Genomic DNA, 18059 nt, shown 5'->3' on the forward strand with positions numbered 1-18059 from the left:
AACTGAAGCACTGAAATGGGTTACCTAGGGAGGTGGTGGAATATCCTTCCATAGAGGTTTGTAAGGACAGGCTTGACAAAGCCCTGGCTGGGATGATTTAGTTGGGGATTGGTCCTGCTTTGAGCAGGGGGCTGGACTAGATGATCTCCTGAGGTCCCTTCCAATCCTGATATTCTATGATTCAAGATGATACATGCTGATGAAACATCACTCTCTTTGGAACTAAACAAAATTCTGTATTCCACATTCTCTGACTGGCTCTCTTTAACCATAAACACTTCTAGGTGATACTCAGCATTTTTGTGTGTAACCAAGTAGCAAACAGAAAGCAACATACGGTAATTATACCTGTTGCAATCCTTCTGTACCATATGCTGCCCTCATTTCTTCTAGTTCTCTGTTTAGCTCTTCGATCTCTTGTTGTTTCCCAGCCAATTCATTCTCCATCATCTCTAGCCGTGTCTGAGAATGCTGCATTTCATGCTCAGAATAAGTCTCTCCAACTCCAAATTCTTCTTCCTAAATCAATCCAAGTTCCTTAACAACCCAACACTTACATGTTTCCTCAACGTGAGCAGAGTCAAATTTTGAATTCTCTATCAAATACCACGTTAGAACATTAAAATATAACATAGCATTTAGGAGCTTTTTGCCATGGTAACCTGCCTTGTTGGCATAATTTACACCTCAAGAGCACTGACATACAGTATTTCTGTGAATTCTGTATTAAAAGGCTAAGCTTTATACTAGAAGGAGCATTTTTTTATTTTTCCTAAAGTTTAAAAGAGGCAACATTATACCTATTAAGATGTCATGAAACAACAACAAAGCTGGATAACATAGCGTACCACAGAATTTTTGTTAGTAAGACAGGTAGTTTTGTTCAACCAGAATATTAATATACAAATTGCTTAAGGTTTTTAGTACCCAACATTAGTAATATGATTTAACTTGTAATACTATACCCTGATTAAGTCTGCTGGTATAGCTGTTCTTGTCACAAAACTGCAACCATTTACCTGTATAAAGACAATTTCTAGACACATTATAATTTAAGATGTAGCTTAAATTCTAGCTTCCTTTCATTTGAGACGTATCTGATTATTTTTGTAGACAAAACCTCGTGAGCAGAGAACAATCACTTCATTTGAAATGCACACAGTTAGTATATACTGTTCCAGAATCTGATTGTTTTGCACAATTCAGATATACCTAATTGTAGCAAGGGTTAATTTTGTAATTTAGAGCTACCCAGATTAATTAAACCTGGGCTGATGTCTTTATGATATAAACTGCATTAGAATTCTGATAAACAAACAAAACAAGGAAATTCAGATTTAAAGCTACACATTTTAAAAATAATATTAAAAATCAGTTACAGAACATAGAGTATGAGCAGACTGAACAAATAATACATTTTAAACACAATATATTTGGAGTACACACATTTAAAAATGGTGAAGAGAGAAGCTCAGTAAAGAGTACCTTAAATTACTAGACTCCTCTCCTCATTCTTTTTTTTTTTTTTTTTTTTTTTTTTTTTAAGGTGTGCACTTCATAATTTGCAATTACTAATCACTCTCCTCTGGAACCAGAGTCATTATATCATATTCTTGTAATCTGAAATAATTTCTTACATTGAAAAATGTACAAGAGACTTTGGATTTAAAATAAAATATCTGAAAATTTCTTCTTCCCTTTCACTTACCTGCTGCTGTCACACGGTGCAGCGTCCATGAGATTATTTGACCACATAAACCAATAATAAAGAGACTCCAAAATTTTAAATGCAATCCAAAAACAATACTTACAGTCAACAAAAAAATTGTAAGAAACAAACATAAAAACACACAGGGCTTTTACTCAGCAGGTCCTTTGACCCATGTGTAAAATGGTGTAACAAAAAACTGACACATTCCTCTCAGAGCTTCTCTCCACATAAGAATCTGAACTAGGAGTGAGGATTTTGGAGAAGGGGAGCTACTGTATATTTATAGGATTTCAGATCCACCAAACATCATTGCTGTAGTGTTTAAGTAAAAAACCCAGTATATTGTATGGAAATCTGCTTAGAAATTGTCTAGACAGGGCAGGGCTTATTTACAATATGAGGGCATCATGACTGTGCAAACCCTAAAGTCTAACATCAAAATGCACTTGCAGGCAAGGGATCAAAGTCTGACCCCCAAGTTTGATTAAAGCTGTAGGGTATCAAAAATAAGAATGCCTCACTCCTAAATGACATTTTGGTAGAAACACAGAGTGTGTTGACTCGCTTTGGGGAGAGTCAAGTCCAGACCTCCTCTACAATAAGTAAGGTCACCAAAACATAGTCTAAGTTTGAGAAGGAATCAATACTGTAAAAATCAGGGGATCCCAATAAACTCCTCTGCCCCTATATGAGCACAGCAGGTACTCTTAACTCTGCAGGGCAATTGGCTGCCACTACATTCACCTAGCGTTTGCACTGTAGCTACTACCTGAGGCCGTAGACCAGATTTGGGCTTCTGGTCCTATCACAATAATAATAAATTAGTAGGAAAAAAACATGAATGTAAACAAAACAAAATGCTACTTTTCTTTTTCCTTTATGTACTCCAATTTCTATTGGCTCTTAAATTGATAAATAAAAACACTGGCTACCGAAGAGTTATACACCACATCTGTTGGATTGCCCACAGTGGTCCTCTTGTGTTGTGTATAATCTCTGTACTTCTCCCATCCAACTTTCTGTGGAATCTATTATACTTTTTCTCTTTTGGCATGGTGCAAGATGAAACCTAACATTTTTAATAAATTTCACTTGGTATTCCAAAGTGTAGACTGAGCACAATGAAGTATAGAAGCTGGAGAGATCTGGTGGGTGCCAAACAGGCATAATTTTAGACATGGAAGAGTACTGGCTGTAGGAAAGCTGGCAGACGATTACAGGAATGTGCAAACACTGATTTTGAAATATCTTGTTTTAAAATAGTTATAAATTAATTTGTAGTTTTTAAGGCCACAGTCCTGCACACGATTCAATGCTCGTGGACCTCTGTGCAAGGCTCATTGATTTCAATGGGTTTCCATGTGGGCATACTGGATTGCCTACACAGAGCTCCCTACAACACTGGCATCTAAGTCCATATATATAATTGATTATTGATTTGGAATCTTACAATTTATTTTCTACTTTTAAAGTTTTACAATGCACCTTTAGGGATGAAATGTTCTTAAATCACACTGGTGTGCCTAAGTACTGCAGCATACAAAAAATGAAGTCATCCATCTTTGGAGATCCTGGAAATATCGAGTAACAAGAGTACAGTGGTTAATTTTAGTTCTGAATTTTCCTGTTTTCATTATTATCTTAATATGTTCACAAGAAATATTCCCCAAATATAAAATTTCTTTTAAATTGCTTATAATCTGTTTATTGTGTAAAGACAAATGTGTTTTAATTTATACTTTATTTTATATTGTTTTAGCAAATTCAATGCATATTTAAGCAAAAGCAGACTTAAATACCACAAAACTATCCAAGCAGCACAACCGAAGTGAGCTGTAGCTCACAAAGGCTTATGCTCAAATAAATGTGTTAGTCTCTAAGGTGCCACAAGTACTCCTTTTCTTTTTGCGAATACAGACTAACACAGCTGCTACTCTGAAAACTGAATATAGTGATTCATGACTACTGCCACCAGGGGTCAGCACGAACTTTTTGAGCCATTGCACTTTAACGTACAGTGTAGCTATCACCATCAGGCTCCATTAACAAAATTTTAGATCCTATAGACCTCGGAATCCCTGACATGCTACCACACAAACTGTAGCATCAATCTTCTATATGGAGCTATTTCAATGCTATTAAAAAATTACTCTCCAATATAAATTATCAAGTTTACATGTCAAAGCATGGCAATGTAGGACAAATTTTAATATATAAAAGAACAACATATTGACTGACAAGAAACTTTCAGGTCAGAAAACATAAAAACCAAAGTCCTTAATTTCATTATATATTAGTTTATATAAAAGCATCTGGAACGGGTAATGTATTTTTATTCAACATCTTTAAAACAACTCATATTTATTTATTTTAAAATGTTCTTTATTCCAATGAGGATTAAGATATACATTTTATTCAGGAATTATTTCACTTTTATTGCCACATTATTATTCCATGAACACAGAGTTTATAATATCAATACTGGCAGACTGCATTGCCTGCAGTCTGGAATGTTGCTAATTGCTAATGGTCTCTTTTAATGGGTCCCTCTTTTAAACTAACCGAGAAAACACTTTGATTCTGAAAATTTACACCAAGTGCTGAATCCTCAGCTTTTGCACTCTTATAATTTAGTGCTTTTTTAGTTGTCACATATTATAGCAACATCACAACATATTGAGGACTCCAATAAGTTTTAGTCTGATTACTACAAAGAATCTATCTAAGATTCTAGCACTATAATTAGATCACCTTGGCAAAACCTATTACCATTCACTCTTATTTTTAACCTGTGCCTAGGCAGAAGGTATTTCCTGTTGGTTTCATATAAACAATTAGAATAAAGACTTAAGCATAACAATAACTGATGCACAACCTTTCAAATCTAAAGAGACTAACAGTGATTTTTTAAAAATATGTGATGGCTGGGTTACTTAATTTATTTTTCCATTATATAGTAATGTGCATTAGAAAACAATTCTTCATTTTAAGGTTAAAGACTACTGTTTACAATGTAATTAGTTTTTCCAACAACAACTGATTTTCTTCATCTTCCTCAACAGTGATTAACAATATTCCTTAGGGTTTGAAAAAAAGAAAAAGAAGTTTTGGCTACCGTCTTTTAGTACTTCTTGTAGAAGTATGGAATACAAGTTTATATTTGGACCCAGGGAGAAGCATCATCAAGAAAGGTAAAAACCAGTGCTTGCTACTGGGAAAAGCCCAATTTCCCCTTAGTTTGGGATTTGAATTGTAACCCTGACTAGATTACCAGTCATCACCATTATTTAATTTTAAAGGCTACACAAGGTCTCATGCTAACTTAAAATATGTAATTTGTTACAAACAGCATATTCTGTATATATATTTTGGATTTGGTTACCATGTCCACAACTGTGGATCTGTACAGGAGACTGAAGGAAGGAGAAGACCTCATTTATAATAATAAAATTCCTGCAACACAAGATTGCTGATATTTGCAGTTACTGTTTCCTCCAACTTTGCTTAGGAAACTGTACTCTATCATCAGACAGAGCCATTATGAGCAATGTCCCTCAAAGGGGGATATATTTATTTGTCACTGGACTTTAGCCAGTTCCCCAAGAGAATTAGCTAACAAACAAGAACCATAATGCTCACTTTGCCAGCTATAATAAAACAAACAACTTTTAAATACTAGTTTAAAATATTCCACTTGAAAGCATGACTACTACTTTTTTAGCATTATTTCTGACTGAAAAAGTTTAAATAATTTTTTTTTAAAAATGATGTAAAGCCTCTTTAAATAATGAGAAGAAAGAGGGGAAGCAAAGAATAAGATGCATACCACTACTAAGCTCATCACCGGCCTGTTCGAGTTGCCAAGCACCCTGGCTCCCACCAACTTCAAATTAAATTATGGGTGTTTAGCATCTCCAAACGTAAGGCGCTACATGCCTGAAACAAAACTGAGTTCAAGATTCAGTCTCCAATTCCATACAAAATTTGTGCTACTGTATACAGAATTTAATTTTTTCTCACCTTTCAAAATTCTCAATATTACAGATGGCTGCAGTTGTTCATTAATGTAAATGAAACATATTTAACTACTAAAAGTATTATTATGGCTGACCTGAATATATGATTGATGACCACTCAATGCAGTTCCTAAGATACATGTACACTAGTTCCATGACCTCACTGCAGACAGTGACAAACTTCACTGACTTTTAACAATTAAAAGGAATGTACTGAAAAGCTGTACACTCTGCATCTTAACAATCATTGCTTGATTTTGAAAGCCAACAACTATTTGAACTGCATGCACAAGTTTCTCACTGTCTACTTATGTTCTGGAACAGAATTATTACTTCATGCGAAAAGGGAGGGGAAAAGAAAAGAGAACAAGAGTTCCTAGAAAAGCATGAGCTCATACATAGTTTTTTTTCATTTTGGTTTTCAAAGAGGCTGAAAAATGGGATTTTTTTAAAAGTAGAGTTCAGAAGGAGATCTGGTTATAATTCTATAATATTAGTCTTCTGTGGTTTTTGGCATTTAAAATATTGCTATTAAAATCTCTAACATTAACTGTAGACACCAAGGAGAACCTTTTGAATACCAAAAAAAAGAGTACAGACCCACAAGGTGCTGGGCTAGACTGTAAACTCTTCACCTCAGGGATTGTGTCTTCCACCTTCTACAGTGTTGATGCTACCATAGTCTAAATATTAAATACTAATTAACCCATGCTCATCCATAATTATCATGAGACATTACATCAATGTCCTTTAAGTACTCTTTGTCAATCTCTCCGGACTTGCATGTTTTCTTGGGATTTTTGCTCTCTCACTTTCTGCAATAGCTGCTTCTTACATCAGATTAGAGGTTTTGATTATACTTTTGTATGGCTCTCAGTTGTGCATATGTCAGAGTTTGTCATACTGCTCTGGGCTTCTGAGGCATCGAAGGCTGGCTCTTCATGTACAATGGGTGTGGTACAAATATCTCACCGTGATTTACATTCTAAACATATCATAGTAAAGTCAGTTCTGTGCCCTGAATTGTATTTGTTTCCTTTTTAATGGCAAACTGGTGTGTATGAGTTGCTGCCTTTCCTCAACACACACACACAGCTCCTGATGATTCTTTTTATCTTCTTCTACCTCTCACCCTTCGCCAAAACATATAACAAGAAATGTGCTGTGCCCAGGTATAGGAGATATGAAATCTCTAATCAGAGCAGATAACCTGGATTTCCTTCAGGTAGAGAGGAATAGGAGCCACTGGTTACCCAGAAGAAGTAATGTTATAAGCAGAGCTGGCAGCACCACCTATGTCAGGTTGCCTGACATTTTCCACTGTACAATCCTGCTTTCAGTTACTTAACATTGCAAAACTTTAACCATTTGGGCTCAAATCTTCCATCCGAGGTGCAGGGCCGGATTAACGCAGGGGCTTTAGGGGCTGCAGTGCAGGACCCCAGGCTAAGAGGTGCCCCAGTCCAGCAGGGCTCAGGCAGGCTGCCTGCATGACGTGGCCCCACGTTGCTCCCAGAAGCGGCAGGCTGCTGGCATCTCTCTGCGGCCCCGGGGGGGGGTCTGGGGGGGTGGAAGAGAGACTGATCCGCACGCTGCCCCTTCCCCCAGCACAGTCCCCGCAACTCTGGTTCACACCAGCCAATGGTGTGCTGCAGTGGCGGCGCTTGTGGGTGCGGGCAGCACACACAGACATGCTGTCCACCTCCTCTCAGGGGTGTGCAGAGAAGTGCCAGCAGCTGGCTGCTTCTGGGAACAGCGTGGGGCCATGGCATACAGGCTGCCCTGCTGCGCCGCTGGCCAGGAGCCACCTGCACACCCAAACTCTCTACCAGACCCCACACCCCTTCCTGCACTCCAACCCCCCTGCCCCAGGTCACAATCCCCTCCTATACCAAACTCCCTCTAGATCCTGCACCTCTCACCCTCTCCTGCACCCCAACACTCTGCCCCCGCCTGGAGTCCCCTCCTGCACCCAAACTCCCTCCCAGAAAGAAACTAATATAACAGCTGTTCTAAGGTAAGAAGTAGGCTATTTTGAATTAACTTAACTATATTCTACATATTTTAAGATTGAAATGTAACCACAGAATGGCTTTATGTTAATTAAAAGGCAAGTTTAGTATAGAGCTAATAGCCTATTACTATTATTATGGCTGTCCTGAATATATGATTGATGATAACCCAACGCTTGACTCAAATGCAGAGGGGACAAGAGCCAGACTCGGGAAGGAAAGGAGTAAACTGGGACAGAGAGGTAATGGGGGGGGGCATGGCGGAGGGATGAAGGGGATGAAGACTGAGGATGGATGAGGAGCTGGAGAGACTGGGCAAGTAGACTATAACTGGGAACCACTCAAGAGAGAAGATGGGCAGAAGACCAGATCTGACAATGAGCCAGTGTACAGGGTGAACAGGAACAGAGTGGTCAAAGGGACTGAGACAAAAAGCCAGGGAGGTAGGAGACTGGGACAGGGAGCTGGGAAGGGCATTGGGAGACAGAGCTTGGATAAAGAGCCCAGGGATGGAGACAGACAGACTCGACAAGGAGCCAGTAAGGGGGAACTGAGACTGGCTGCAAAATGAGACTGGGACTGACTGAACAAGGAGACTTGGATGGTGGACAGGGTAGGAAAAGATTGAGAGCAGGATGTGAAGAGGAATTGAGACTGGAAGTTAGTAGGTGAACAACTGGAGTCTAGGAGGGAGGGAGACAGATGGGATGAAAAGCCAGAAAGGCTGGCACTGGCTGGGCAAGAAGACTTGAGGCAAGGAGCTGGGGGGAAACTGAGAATCAGATGAGCAGTCCTGAGGGGAAGACTAGGACTGGCTGAGCAAGGAGACTGGTACTGGGTAGGCAAGGAGAATAGGAATTAGACAAGGAGCCAGGGGTGGGGAGAAAGACAGGACTGGGACAGGGACAGGTTGGAGGGGATGGAGCAGAAAGGGTCAAGCTTGGGAAGAAGGGGTAGAAGTCTATGTGCCTACCCGAGTACACTCCCCTCTAAAGCCTGGAATGAAATCCAAGGTTCCTGGATCTGAACATTCCTCTGCTGTCAGCAAATATCTCTGAAACCCACTGACAAGGTGCATATTTTGTCGTCCTCTAGAGAGATAACTACTGCTATCAGTTACTTCCTTTGCTCAAATGGCAGAGGTCTGTGTTCCAACCTTGCTGATTATTCATGTGGTTTTCAATTTGATGTCACACAATGGCATCTGTTTCTTTTTAGCTTGCTTTTTTAAACACTTAGAAAATTACACATTTAAAAGCCATGTTAAGAGAACATTAAGGTTGCCAAAGAGCTCCTGTGTGATGCTAGGCAAGTCAATTAAACCAAACTTTTCACTAAGGGCTTGCCTTCACTGCAAAGTTAACCTGATTTATATCTCAAGTACTGCCACCAGCTTGAGTTCCATCCACAGACAAAATCCCTTACCTTGACTGTGTTTGTGCTTTTAAACTTGAGTTGGCTGGCCTGGCAGGGGATATAAGCTAAAGTTTAAGTTACTTAGCACAACCACTCTACAGTATGGATGCAGGCTAGCTCCACTCGAGCACTCCTGGTCCTCCAATGCCTTCCCACAATTCCCTCTGGATCCCCAGAAAGGAAGAAGACGTTTTCTCATAAATCACTGGGAAAGAATTCATAGAGTGGCTCAGCGTACTGCAGTGCAAAGAACTATGGGATATATCCCCAAAAGTCTGAGTGCCACACACAAGTGACTGCAGCATCCGTGTGGATACAGTAGTTTGAGTGTTATTTGGCAGTGTGGTCTCTTTCACACAAGCTAGGATAACTCAAGAGGAGTAACTCAAGTGAAGATAACTTGAGTTAACTCTGCAGTTAAGATATACCCTAACTGTATGTTCCTCATTTTCTGTGTACCCAACTTGAGACCCTTAATCTGATTTGCAAAAGTGCTGTACTCTCACATCTGCAAAATGAAGTCAGCAGGAGCAGGGCCATCGACATACAAAGTGCTATATGAAGCTAAATACACTGAAAAAATCAGGTTGTAGGCATTTCAGACTGAGCACCTAAAATTTATGGACACTTTTTACTTTAATCCCTCTGTTCCTCAGTTCCCTGTCTGTAAAATGGGAATAATAGCAGCCTCTCTCTTAACAGCAATGTTGTTAAGATAAGTTAATTAATGTTTGAGAAGCACTCAAATATTATAGTGATGAGTGCCATGGAACAGCCCCTGCGGAAATTAATAACTGTATTCAGAGCAGGGTTTGAATTGTGTGCAATAAATAAGGCAATAAAGCATTGAACAATTAAGATAAAACAAAATATTGAATAGCTGCTGATTTAATTAGCACTGAATGAGGCAGGGGTCCTGGAAAAAGACAGTATGTGAGCATGTAATTAAAGACCATCATAATGCATATGCATAAGGGGCCCAAATTAAGGTGCACAAGCACCCTATATTCTGGCATTTCCTATCTTTTCAGTGACCGGCTTTGCAACCTTAATGATATTTTAACATAGCTTTTGTATATTTAATATAACGTGCTGACCAATATATTGACTCAAACGTATTGTTCTCAAATTGACAATATTACAATTTTTCTACTTGTGCTATCTCAAAGTTAGAGCTGGGAATTGGCAGGGATAATACTATATGTTACAAGGCTCACCATAAATACAAAGTAGCACATTAAATTATAAACTCTAGCAACTGATTAAAGAAACTATTATAGTTTTTGAGGAATCCTCAAGAGATAAGAAAATTAATAGCATATTGACATGAAGTTAATTATTAATAACTCTCTAAGGGCCTAATCCTGCTCTCAAGGGCAAGATGACAATGACTTCAGTGTGAACAGGATCAAACTATTTCAAAGTATTTCTTTCTATAATTAACTAATTTTCTCAACAAGTAGTTTCCATTTTACTTACAAGTTAAAGATAATCACTCAACTTGTCGTTTAATTCTCCACAGAAAATTAACATAGGGAAATAGTTGCATAACCAGAACTCTGAACAGTACCATTAAAGTGCAATTGTAGTGAAGAAACCATTACATTGGCTTACAAACCTACTACTTTATTAGATACAAGTATTTATCCTGTTATTTATCTGGCATGCTGCTTGTTTAATTGTGACTGCTAAAAAAATAAGTTATATTTTCATGTTATTTATAACATTTTCAAACTAATACTTCCTTTCTCTTTTTTTAAACAAACAAAATATTTAAAACTATTCCACAGTGTTTAAATGTGACATATTAAAAATGTAAAATATTACTTCATTCTTACCTCAGAACTATAATCATCTGCTGTAGTGGAAATTTCACTGTCTGGCTAAAGTAGGAGAAAAATAAAAATATTTACAATGTTAACAGACTTCAAAACATTAAACATAATTTCTATCTATTTTTGTGTATGTGGACAGTAGTTAAAGCCACCTAATGAAGCATATCTAGTTAAAATACTCATGTCATCCATTAGAATCTACAAAATGAAAGCCTTTCCCAGCTCTCTGAGTCCTTGTCTATACATATAGCTATACCGGCAAACCCTCCTAACGGAGATGCAGTTTATATAGACCAAAAAGTGTTTTTGCTTATATAACCAATACCAGTCTCTCTGCAAAAAATAAGCAGTACTGGCAGAAGTGGCATTACTATACATGCAAAAGTTTCTAGTGTTGCTCCGGCTTCAGATATGATTATGCAAAGCAGTGAACACCTTCAATTTCCGCTGAAGGTGATTTCTTGCAGGAGGTGCAGGTACGTAGGCTCATATCCTGCAGATCCACATGCATTCAAGCAATTACAGGAATAGGGCTTCAATTTTGAAAGTAACAAATATGCCCAATGAATGACCTGATTTTATTACCAAACATGATTATCAATTGAAACAAAGCATCAATTTAAGTTTCAATGTCTAAAGGGTTATCACTACAAAACTTCAGAGGTATTCACATGAAGTCCATACTTGGCATGTTAAAAAATACTATGTATCTTTCCCAAAGCTAAATGATATAAGGGTACACTTTAAAACTTAATTCTATATAGGCAAAAGTGGTGGAAGGGGACATGTCCAACATTAAGTCAGTTAGAGCCTTTCCATTTACTTAAATGGGTGTTGGATCAGGCCCCATTAGGGTGACCAGATGTCCCGATTTTATAGGGACTGTCCTGATATTTGGGTCTGTGTCTTATATAGGTGCTTATTACCCCCCACTTCCTGTCCTGATTTTTCACACTTGCTATCTGGTCACCCTAGGCCCCATGTAATTAAATAGTACCAGGGAGATTTTCAAAGACACAAATAGCAGTTAGATGCCTAATTTCCGTTGACTTTGAATAGTGCTGAATTGCCATTTGTGTATATTTCCTTTACTAAATAAACTTGTTTTACAGAAATATTTTAACAAATATATGAACATAATAGTCTGAAAGATAAGATGATTTCATCCTATTCTGAATAATAAAAATGAAATTCACTTTTATCATTTTTTATTTTCGTTTCTTCTCAAATTAATGTTTATTTGGTAAATTCTGTATTAACAAGCCACGATTTAGAATTATTTAACACATGACTAAGAACCACTCACTCACTCGGCACCTGTCAAATAAATTGCACTTAATGGGAATGTATGTTAATACCATCCTAGGACCAGTAATTTGGGCAAGGTTTTCCTTGTGGAGTTTCCAGTGAACTACTACTTTAGAAGGTGGGGTTTGTACTCTTAAGGAATCACTAAAGGGTTTGGTCATCAAAACTACTTGAAGATGGGAGTGTGCCTGAATTCTGGGCAATATGCCCTCCCAGCTTCCTATAGTAGTTGTACAACCAGAGGATGTACAGACAGCCACTGGACTAGACATCTCCCAGGTGGTGTTCCATACTGCCAAAGGGAAATCTCCTAAACAAATGCCGACCCAGCCAACATTAACTTTGGTAGTAAAACTCCATGGAATTGTTGGAAGGGAGAGGGGATATGACAAAGAGCTGGTGTTGCCCCAGTCATGATTCTGTAAGTTAAAGTAGGCTACCCCAGCACCTTTAACTTACACTTTTTCCCCAGCTTTTCGGCATATAAATTGTAACAACTTAGTTGAAAATAAAAAAGGCAGACTATTTTTATTTCTACATTTGTTAGAAATTAAGTGTGTGGATGGGGGGTTGGGATTAGGGCAGTGTTGACAGTGGGGCTGCAGGGGGCTCCCTGCATGGCCAAGGTACCCCAAGACACCAAGGTACGAGGGAGGCTGCAGTCCAGGCCTTGTGGAGCAGAGAATCCCAGCCTGGACTACAAGGAGGAAGATGAACCCCAGTACTGCTGAGCTGTTCTTGCCTGGCTCCCACACATCTGGCTGGTGAGTGAAGGAGCAGGACTGTAACAGTGCAGCTGAAGAAGACTCCCTGCATGGCCACATGGCCAGCAACATCCGATCCCTGGAGGTGCAAGGTGAGGGAAGGTACAGTGTGGGGCAGAGCATACCCCCTTGGCCAGAACTGCAAAGAGGAAGAGGGCAAGCTCCCAGCCATGGGGGAGGCCACCCCATAAGAACATAAGAATGGCCATACTGGGTCAGACCAATGGTCCATCTAGCCCAGTATCCTGTCTTCTGTCAGTGGCCAGTGCCAGATGCTTCAGAGAGAATGAACAGAACCGGGCAATTAGCAAGTGATCCATCCCCTGTCATCCAGTCCCAGCATCTGGCAATCAGAAGCAGACAGATATCCAGAGCACCGGCTTGCATCCCTGACCATTTTGGTTAATAGCCATTGAAGGACTAGTCCTCCATGATCTTATCTAATTATTTATTGAATCCAATTACAGTTTTGGCCTTCAAAACATCCCCTGGCAGTGAGTTCCACAGGTTAACTGTGCATTGTGTGAAGAAGTACTTCCTGTATGTTTTAAACCTTCTGCCTATTAATAATCATTCAGCAGTGGAGTAACCTCCCCCATGGCAGGGGACTTGGCCTCCTTCTTGAGGCCATGGCCAGCAGGCCCCGCTCTGTCCTGCCACAACCACAGCCTTTCCCACGGGTATCACCTGCCCAGCGGCCATGCAGGGAGCGCTCTGCAGCCCCACTGTTATGGGAAGGAGGGAGCTCACTCCTGCCTGGGGACAGAGTCATTCAGCAGCAGGGTGGCCTATCTCAAGGCCAGCGCTTGTCCTCATCCTTTTTGGAGCCCTGATTTGGGGTTTGTGCTCTGCTCACCAAGACCACAGCCTTTGCCGCACCTTACACCTGCAGGGATTGGGTAGCACTGGCTCTGTGGCAGTGCAGGGAGCCCACTACAGTCCCGTTCTTGTACCAGCTGGGAGTGCTGGGGGTCTCTACTCTACCCTGCCAAGACTGCAGCCTTCCCTGTACCTTGCTTCTGCAGGAAGGGTGTCACCAGCCCTGCAGAAGCACAGGGAGACCTCTGCAACCCAGCTGTCAGGGTCCTGTTCCCTCAATCCCATGATGACAGGGTTGCAGAGGACTCCCTGCACAACCTCAGGTTGGTGACACCTAATGCCTGCAGGAGCAAGGGAGGAGGGGAGAGGCTGCACTCCTGTTGACAGTTACTAACTGACATTTTTTTCATTGATTTCAGCATTAGCTGAAATGACATATTTACAGACTTCTGTCGGTTTACACTGAATCCTGCGAAGACTACACATTGTAAGTGGCTATCAGCTTTTGTGAGGAAGTCTGAGCCTTAAAGTAGTTGATTTACATCCTCTTACACATCATATGTGAATCCTTCGTATCACAAAATGTGACTGAATGGAAGAGTTAACCACAAATTTCAAATACAGAGGATAGCAATATGTTCTAAATGTTGATTGGCTCCTGGGACGAAAGAAAGACAGGCACACAGACTAAACTACAGTATGCAGTAAATCTGTATAAATGCTGTTATGTAAGTGATGTTCTCCCTACTGTTACAGTGAATAGTCGTGGATCTTTTTTAAGTGGTTGTTTCCAAATTAACAGGATTAGTCTTAGTAGCCCAATAACACTTTATTAGATAATTTGGTCTGATATTAGAGTTCTGACTACTGTGTCCCCAGTGCATTCAGAAGATTGAGTGTTTATTCTTAAATATCCATGGTTGAAAGACATCCTACATGGGTTCTCCTTCTCAGTTTAGATGTGCAGTAACTGCAAATAATTTCTTAATTCATTTGCCTCTGTCCCACCTTTTTTTTTTTAGGCAGAATGTAAGCATTAATTGACTCAGTGAATTGGAAGGGAAGCGTGACATACAGTCTGAGAGGTTCTCTGTTGATTGCGACCACCCAGCCTTTAATGACTACCAGCACTTGTTATACAGCATGAAAGCAGCCTTTTCATTTTACTCCTTTTACATTGATTTAGGAAGGCTTCCAACTGATATGCGGCACCAGCAGCGATAGACAAACAGATCACCTCCTACTCTTGACACAGCGACAAAAGACACCTCAGATTAACTGAATCTAAGCTAGAGGGAGAAAATATCACATTGAACTGTCTGTTTCTATGGTTCAGTTTTACTTTTCACCAGTATAACATGCACTCCATTTCCCCACAACTGTAATTTCTAGCAGGTTCACTCTCAGAAAAGACTGACAACATGACATCTTTGGTGTGTTTTCAGTGTGTGTACATCACTGATTGAAGCAAATACACATATTATGTGGCAAAAATGGTGATATCGTTCTGGACCCCACATCTTTACATATCCTAACAGCTCTGCACTGTTGTTTCTGAGTTGCTAATTGAAGATACATGTTCTCTCTTCCATCTGGGTAGACTATTGTGGATGGCTCCAAGGTTCCAAGATGATGTCCACACAGTTTTGTTTTTCAGATAGGTGGTACTTCTGGTAGCTTGAATAAATCTCCTGTTTGGCTGTTAAGATTGAATTGTTTTGCCAAAAGATTTGTCTGAAGAAAACTGCAGAATGCTGGCCAAAAGAGCTCAAATTAAACCTCTTTGGATATGTATTTTACTTCAAGGGCATGATCCAAAGCCCACTGACATCAGTGGAAATATTTTCATTGACCTCAATGGGCTTTGAATCAAACCTTAATGACGTATGTCTATTGTTTTATTCTCTTGCTGCCTCAGTCTCTGTAGGCAGTATTCAGAACAGGCAACAATTTGCAAATATTCATCTTATATTCTGTGGGTCTAAACAATTGTATTTCATTTCCTATGGCTGATCAAAGCCTGCTCACTCACTTGAAAATGAAGTTCTCTGTAAGGCTGTATTGTCCCCTTTCTTTACATTTTACCCCATTGCTGTATACTTCCAATAGTTATCAGTCAATAGGAATCACTAATTTCTATATATCTCATCTGATTGAACCCTCAGGATTCAGTTTTAAAGGAAGTATGGCTTCTCTCTTAAAAAATCATTTGCTAATAATAATAAAATAATTTGACTAGGGTGATGCACATTAAACTATTTTTTTGCTTTCTCACTCCCTATATCTGTGCGATTTGTTTCAGGTTTACGATTCCTCGCTTACATTCTAGGTCTGAATTTTTGTGTGTTATACTATCTGTGTCCTGTAGAATATCCAGAAACAGGACTTTTTTTTCCACATCTGTGTCCAAGCTTATGAAATAACTTTATGTATAACCTCTGTACAAACAAACAGTTCTTTTACTAACCTTAAGTCTGTTTTTTTCTAATTATTTTTTATTCAATGTTCCATGCATTTTTCCACCTCCAAAAGATTTTAAACCTCACAACAATCTTCAGAGGGAATGTTACAAATGAGGAAACTGAGGCAAAGGTGTTAAGTAACTTGCCTAAGGCAACACAGGAAGTTTGTTTCAGAAGGAAGATTAGAATTCAACAGTACCAGACATGTAGGCATTGCTCAGAACACACCTTTCTTGGCACAAAATCCCCTACATACTCACTAGAATCACAAAGAACTGATTACGTTACTCTAAGTGGCCACGGAAATTGAAAAGTGGCATACTTTTTAAAAGTCCATATACAGCCTATTTTCAGCACTTAATGCTATTTCACTTTTAAGGAATACTTCAGGTGTAGGAAAAAAAAGAGTATTTAATAAGTGACACATAAGCATTTTCTCCCCCAATTCTAGCACTTCTTGGATAGTAGTATAAAGGGACAGGGCCAAAGATTGAGTACCCCTTAAAGCAAGAAGAGCAATCAATAATAAACCTGATACTGAAATCACTGAGTCTGGAGAATGTCTTATTGTTATTGTGAAACAAAATTCCACATACGAGAAATGAAACCCATTCATATTTGAATGTATTATTGTTACTGACAGGACTACAACCTCTATGAAAACTAGTATAAAAACTCCAGAATCTTAAATTAATTTCTGAATAGTGGCTGGCTATTAGCTGGTGAAGAAAATACCTTTATTTTAGACAAAAGTGTTGATGGTACTTCACTGCCTGATTTACATGCCTGCTCACATCAAAATATTTAAATTTGTTGGAGTTTTGTATTCTAAATTCCCAATGTGCAAACTATATGGCCTTAAATTTCTACCAAATGCATTAAGAATGAGATCTGGTTATAATTCTACAATATTAGTTTTCTGTGATCTTTGGCATTTCAAATACTGCTATTAATATCTCTAACGTTAACTGTAGACACCAAGTAGAACCTTCTTTTTTTTTTTTTTTTTTTGGTATTCAAGAGTACAGACCCAGAAGGTGCTGGGCGAGATTGTAAATTCTTCACCTCACGGATTGTGTCTTCACCTACCCCTTCTACGCTGTGGATGCTACCACAGTCTAAATATTAAATACATTACATCAATGTCCTTTATGTACTCTCTCGATCTTTCAGGACTTGCATGTTTTCTTGGGATTTTTGCTCTCTCACTTTCTGCAATAGCTGCTTCTTACATCAGACTAGAGGTTCTGATTATACTTCTGTATGGCTCTCAGTTGTGCATATGTCAGAGCATGTCATACCACTCTGGGCTTCTGAGGCATCAAAGGCTGGCTCTTCATGTACAGTGGGTTCAAATATCTCACTGTGGTATACATTCTAAAAGTATAAATACCATAGTAAAGTCAGTATTGTGCACTGAATTGCATTTGTTTCCTTTTTAATGGCAAACTGTGTGTGTGAGTTGCCTCCTTTCCTCAACACACACACACAGATCCTGATGATTCTTTTTACCTTCTCCTACCTCTCACCCTTCACCAAAACATATAACAAGAAATGTGCTGTGCCCAGGTATAGGAGATATGAAATCTCTAATCAGAGCATATAATCTGGATTTCCTTGAGGTAGAGAGGAATAGGAGCCACTGGTTACCCAGGAGAAAAAAATATTATAAGCGGAATTGGCAGCACCACTTATGTCAGGTTGTCTGACATTTCC

At 39.2% G+C, this 18059-nt stretch overlaps 1 protein-coding gene across 22 annotated transcripts in view; it reads right to left on the bottom strand.

The window, feature by feature from the left end:
- The window catches only part of AKAP9 (A-kinase anchoring protein 9), a 210018-nt gene that overhangs the window by 134083 nt on the left and 57876 nt on the right, over window positions 1-18059 (bottom strand). For 10 of the 22 annotated variants that reach the window (XM_037890717.2, XM_037890716.2, XM_037890722.2 and 7 more), the window contains 3 exons: window positions 10994-11038; window positions 966-1019; window positions 349-519 (listed from right to left, as the gene is read on the bottom strand). In XM_037890717.2, the coding sequence (XP_037746645.1) occupies window positions 349-519; window positions 966-1019; window positions 10994-11038 (270 nt within the window). Of the gene's footprint in view, window positions 1-348; window positions 1037-3196; window positions 3283-10993; window positions 11039-18059 lie in introns of those variants that run through there. The other 12 variants (XM_043541209.1, XM_037890710.2, XM_043541212.1 and 9 more) reach the window with 7 other exon arrangements.

This window comes from Chelonia mydas, chromosome 2 (genome assembly GCF_015237465.2).
Source record: "Chelonia mydas isolate rCheMyd1 chromosome 2, rCheMyd1.pri.v2, whole genome shotgun sequence".
NCBI classification, from domain to species: Eukaryota; Metazoa; Chordata; order Testudines; family Cheloniidae; genus Chelonia; species Chelonia mydas.